Source organism: Barbus barbus (assembly GCF_936440315.1).
Source record: "Barbus barbus genome assembly, chromosome: 28".
NCBI classification, from domain to species: domain Eukaryota; kingdom Metazoa; phylum Chordata; class Actinopteri; order Cypriniformes; family Cyprinidae; genus Barbus; species Barbus barbus.
The window spans coordinates 8,192,730-8,198,729 of record NC_136756.1 but is presented as its reverse complement, the minus strand read 5'-3'; the positions used below and the strand labels follow the sequence as shown (position 1 = coordinate 8,198,729).

The window sequence follows — 6,000 nt, the reverse complement described above, 5'->3', positions numbered from 1 at the left end:
ACTTTGGCTGCTGTTAAAGGGAAGTTAACTGCCTGTGCTGTATATCAAGTGTAAATTATTCTTGGATATTATTTTGTTAATACTATGGGCCTATAATTTCTGTGGTTTCTATATGCTGTGTTGTACACCTGTGAGTGCCTGCCTGCTGCGGCTGCATTGATGTCATGATTTCAACTTCATCTCTCAAATTAGAAAGTGTAACTTCTAGAAGTGTCTCAATTTTTATATAGTCTAAAAACAGTCTTCAACAATCTCTGTTGCATAAAATAATCTCCTAATCTTCTTCTTTTTGCAATATATTTTAACATTCAGTAGTTTGAGGTCTTAATGTTAATGAAAGAAGTCTCTTTTGCTCAGCAAGGCTGCATTTATTTGATTAAAACAGTCATATTTGTGAAGTATTATTACATTTTAAATGAACTGTTTTGTTTTTGAATATATTTTAAAATGTAAGTTATCGCTATTATTACTCCAGTCTTCAGTGTCTCACATGATCCTTTAGAAATCATAATATGCTGGATGTTTTGTGATGATGTTATATATTATGTAGTAAGTCTAAACTAATGGTTTTACTCTAGCAGCCCTCCGGCAGAAATGGATGAGCTGGCTCCAGGTCAGGCGGTGTACTACACTTGGGCCGAGCCCACCGGCTCAAGAATACTGAGCTGGAAATGGGGCAAATACAAAGGAGAGCTCAAGAGTGAAGAGGTTAGAAATAAAAATCAGATCTGATGGTTGATAATACAACATTTAATTGTGATAAATTGCATTCATTTCAATACTATAACTAAACCTCACTCTTCATTGAAGATGTGCAACTTAATGCTCATTTGGTCCCTGTTTTCATTTGTTCTATAGGACCAGTTGTTGGATGTGAACAAGGAGGGAAAATTGTTTGTCATCTCATTTTATGAAGGCCTCCAGCGTGTGACGCTTTTCACCACCGAGCTGCGTGTCTTCAAGAAGATTTGCGATAACGAGAAAATAGAGCTGGCTGAACAGGAAACCTGCATCTCGTTACAGAACATGGGCATTTCATTGGTCAACAACACCACCAGCCAGGAAGTGGCCTTCATTGGCATCACCAGGTACTTCTGGAGGCCATGGTGGCATACTTCTGACATAAAAAAAAGTGTTAAGCACATTTAAGGCCTTTTCACAACAAGAATGATAACTATAATGGCAACTATATTAGCATCCACATGAACCTAAACTATATGAAGAGTTAATTTGCAAAAACAGATAACTCAGTTTTTAAACATTTTCCAAAATCATGTTTTTTTTTATTGTGCATTCCAATTAATCTCAATCAAACTGCAGTTGGGTTATTTTGATTAGGTTCAAAAATAACTCAAATTAAAACTAACAAAATAAAAACATGATTTTTGAAAATTTTACAAAACGGAGTTATCTTTTTTTTTGCAAATTATTTCTTCATATTTAGCTTATTGAAATGGATCAAATAAATATAATTGGTTTGTGTTGGTCAGTTCTGATGTGGTGTGGGAAACCAAGCCTAAGAATCGCAGCCGATGGAAGGTTTTGAGTGTTAAAGAGGCGGCGATATTGGAGCAGCGCTACAGAGATTATATGGAGAGCGGGCCAGTGGACAGCATCGTCATTGACCTAGAGAACGACTACCAGGTTAGTGCTTACAGGAACCAGTTCACAGCCCTTAAAAAGGACCTATTATGCCCCTTTTTACAAGATGTAAAATAAGTATCTGATGTCCCCAGAGTGTGTATGTGAAGTTTTAACTCAAAATACCCCACAGATCATTTTTTAGTTTTTTTAAGTTGCCACTTTTTAGGGTATGAGCCAAAACACGTCATTTTTTGTCTTTGTCCCTTTAAATGCAAATGAGCTGGTGCGCCCGGCCCCCTTTTTAGAAGAGGCAGAGCTTCAAAAGCTAATGCTCCCATCTGCAACACGCAACAATCTCATGCACTGAAACTATCAGAAACTCTCAAGTGATCGACGCACATTGCTTTCATATGCATTTTTTTAACTGCCACTTATATATGATCATTCTGGAAGCACATGAAGGCAGCATCAGTGAAAACAGGCAGAGACGATGGTAGCTTTAGCAACATTTGCCTTACAGAGTGCCAAGAAGCTCTTTCAAAAAGGCAATTTGAAAACCAAATATGAAGCGCTAACTTTGTCTGGAGCTGACGTTCGTGCACAAAGCGTTGGTATTGATCCCTCTTTAAAATCAGATTTGCGAAAATCCAGCGTTGAAATGACCCTCGTTTGTGAGGCAGTCCGGTGTAAAATGATTGGCATGACTTTATAATTTTTATTTTTATTTTTTCTGTTCATTTCCTTCAAAAATGAAACTTAACCACAGTGTCCTTTGCGGCTCAGATGGAGGGAGTCTATGGAGCTCCTATGTTCATTGGTGCATCCCAAAACACAACACTTGTATTGCCTCTTTGGCGCTGACAGTGTACAAGTGCATCTCAATAAATTAGAATGTCGTGGAAAAGTTCATTTATTTCAGTAATTCAACTCAAATTGTGAAACTCGTGTATTAAATAAATTCAATGCATACAGACTGAAGTAGTTTAAGTCTTTGGTTCCTTTAATTGTGATGATTTAGGCTCACATTTAACAAAAACCCACCAATTCACTATCTCAAGAAATAAGAATACTTCATAAGACCAATAAAAAACATTTTTAGTGAATTGTTGGCCTTCTGGAAAGCATGTTCATTTACTGTATAGGTACTCAATACTTGGTAAGGGCTCCTTTTGCTTTAATTACCGCCTCAATTTGGCGTGGCATGGAGTTGATCAGTTTGTGGCACTGCTGAGGTGGTATGGAAGCCCAGGTTGCTTTGATAGTGGCCTTCAGGTCATCTGCATTGTTGGGTCTGGTGTCTCTCATCTTCCTCTTGACAATACCCCATAGATTCTCTATGGGGTTCAGGTCAGGCGAGTTTGCTGGCCAATCAAGCACAGCAACACCATGGTCATTGAACCAGCTTTTGGTACCTTTGGCAGTATGGGCAGGTGCCAAGTCCTGCTGGAAAATTAAATCAGCATCTCCATAAAGCTTGGTAGACGGCTGCGTTGACTTTGAACTTCAGAAAACACAGTAGACCAACACCAGCAGATGACATGGCAGCCCAAATCATCACTGACTGTGGAAACTTCACACTGGACTTCAAGCAACATGGATTCTGTGCCTCTCCACTCTTCCTCCAGACTCTGGGACCTTGATTTCCAAATTAAATGCAAAATTTACTTTCATCTGAAAAGAGGACTTTGGACCACTGAGCAACAGTCCAATTCTTTTTCTCCACAGCCCAGGTAAGACGCTTCTGACGTTGTCTCTGGTTCAGAAGTGGCTTGGTAACCCTTTTCCTGAAGACGTCTGAGCGTGGTGACTCTTGATGCACTGACTCCAGCTTCAGTCCACTCCTTGTGAAGCTCTCACAAGTGTTTGAATCAGCTTTGCTTGACAGTATTCTCAAGCTTGCAGTCATCCCTGTTGCTTGTGCACCTTTTCCTACCCAAATTCTTCCTTCCAGTCAACTTTGCATTTAATATGCTTTGATACAGCACTCTGTAAACAGCCACACCTTTCAGTAATGACCCTCTGTGACTTACCCTCTTTGTGGAGGGCGTCAATGTTTGTCTTCTGTATCATTGCCATTATTATATTCAATAATGGAGAAGTCAGCAGTCTTCTCCATTATTGTGGTTTCAAAGAACAAGAGATACCCAGAATTTATACTGTAGGGATGGTCATTAATTGAAACTCAAATGTAAATATTCTAATATTTTGAGATACTGATTTTTGACTTTCATGAGCTGTAAGCTCTAATCATCAAAATTAAAACAAAAAACTTTTGAAATGTTTTACTTTACATGCAATGAATCTAAAATATATGAAAGTTTCACTTTTTGAAATAACTTGCAAGAAAAAATGAAATTTTTAATGACATTCTAATTTATTGAGATGCACCTGTATATCTCCAGTAATGGCGGACTGCTGCTTCTCACTGCCTGTGTGCCAATAGGGCAGAGAGCGTCACAAATGGGTGGGACTTTTCCCTATGGTGATGTGTACCTAGAAAAGAGAAATCTGGAATCGCTTGTTTTGAGAGACTGTTTATGATTTATTGTGATTTTATAAAAAAATGAGTTGGTGGCTTTTTACCGTTACAGGCTGGTTATTTTCTCACACTGCAGCCACACAAGTGTTTTGCTACTGTACCTTTAAGGCTTCTACATGCAAATAACCCCAGTTTATGATTGGGTCTTATTAGGCTGAAATATATTTAGCATGCATTAATTCTTGACCGTGGCCAATAATTGCTGGAAACGCAACTTAGCATTAGCATTTAGATTTCAGTCAAATTAGTGAAAAATATCAAATGATTGATTTTTGATTCATGGTCAAATTTATTTGTTTCTAATTGAAATAACTAATTTAAGTAAATTAACTAGTTACTTATTAGCATGCAGTGGCGTAGCAAGTCAGCCCCGGGCCCATATGCAAAAAAATGTGTCGCTGTCGACAGCTAGCCTTGTGGGCAGAGCACCGACATATGGTGCAGTTGAGCTTCAGGTGTCCCAAGATCGAATCCTGCCTCGTGGACCTTTCCCTTTCCCACCCCCCATCTCATCACTTTCTGTCATATCTACACTGTCCTGGAAATACACTGTGCTTGGAAATAATATTTAACATTTTCAAGTCCATTTATTGCACACAAGCCACCCAATAATCGCAGTAAGCTTTGTGCTTTTTTTATTATAACAAAAGTCTCATCCTTCTGTAAATTTTAAGATCAGATACAAACAATAAACAATAGATGATGTTAATCTTATTTAGTTATTTTTCAGCGTTACACTAAAATGCCACTGTAGGGTATTTGTACTGCATGCAAACACAATCTTGGCACAGCAGCCCAAAAAACAAAACAAAATAAACCAAAAAATAAATAGTATGAAGTTGACGATCCTGACTCCCCATATCTCCTCATTGGACGTGCCTTTAGAGAGAAATGCATCTTTATGGATTACATAGGCTAATGAATGAGATTTTAATTTTTGATTTGAATTATTTCGTCGTAAAGTAGTAATTTATAGCATTCTGTAAATATATTTATCATGTCAGTGAGGCAAGTATGAGTTTTGGTTCAGTTTTTGTGAAGTGTTCCTGCTCAAGATCAAGACCTCTGTTTGTTTTCTTTATTTTACAAAAGCAAAACATTTTGTTGATAATGTGAGTGCACACAAATAAAAGTATTTGCAGCTTTTATGAGGAAAAATTACGGCTATTTTAATTTTCCATTCTTAAGTAAAAAAAAAAATGCAGGTGATCTCGCTAGCACCTCCATGTCCTTCAAAGCGCGTTTCAGTTTCCACTTTTAGCACAAACAAATTCATATTTATCACACATTTATCTTAAATTTTAAAATTTATATTGTGAAATGTATTCGTGTTTATTTGAGAAGGCTAAACTGATCAAACATATACTCACTGTCTGGCACTGGCTGCTTGGTATTTAAAAAAAAAAACTTGAATTTAACAAACATAAAATGTTCCAATCATGTTTCTAAATGAACTTAAAGAAACAAAACGAAATATAACCACTTTGCCATTTAAAAACCAAAACTGAACTTTTTTTAATGGCTGCGACAGCATCTGTGTAAAGGGGAAGAGAGAGAGTGAAAAGACACGGGTCGGACTCGGGCAGAGAATTCTGAGAAGCTGTCGGACAAGGGCCGGGCCCGTGCATGGCTCTATATTCGTTCCCTCGTTTCAATTAAAAGTTCTCCCTCGGTGGGCCCCTAATCTGCCCGGGCCCATATACACCTGCATACCCATACGATACGCCCCTGTTAGCATGCATATTAGTTGTTTATTAGTACTTATAAAGCACATTTTCTACATGATCATATTCTACATACTTAATCCTACCCAATACCTAAACTTAACAACTACCTTACTAACTATTCATAAGCAGTATTTAGTAGTTTGAGGCAAA

The 6,000-nt window shown here is 37.7% G+C and overlaps 1 protein-coding gene across 8 annotated transcripts in view; it reads left to right on the top strand.

The window, feature by feature from the left end:
* The window catches only part of LOC306847949 (intermembrane lipid transfer protein VPS13A-like), a 52,255-nt gene that overhangs the window by 35,199 nt on the left and 11,056 nt on the right, over nucleotides 1–6,000 (top strand). For 4 of the 8 annotated variants that reach the window (XM_079382212.1, XM_079382211.1, XM_079382209.1 and 1 more), the window contains 3 exons: nucleotides 582–708; nucleotides 859–1,088; nucleotides 1,491–1,644. In XM_079382212.1, the coding sequence (XP_079238338.1) occupies nucleotides 582–708; nucleotides 859–1,088; nucleotides 1,491–1,644 (511 nt within the window). Of the gene's footprint in view, nucleotides 1–578; nucleotides 709–858; nucleotides 1,089–1,490; nucleotides 1,645–6,000 lie in introns of all 8 variants that reach the window. The other 4 variants (XM_079382210.1, XM_079382208.1, XM_079382207.1 and 1 more) reach the window with 1 other exon arrangement.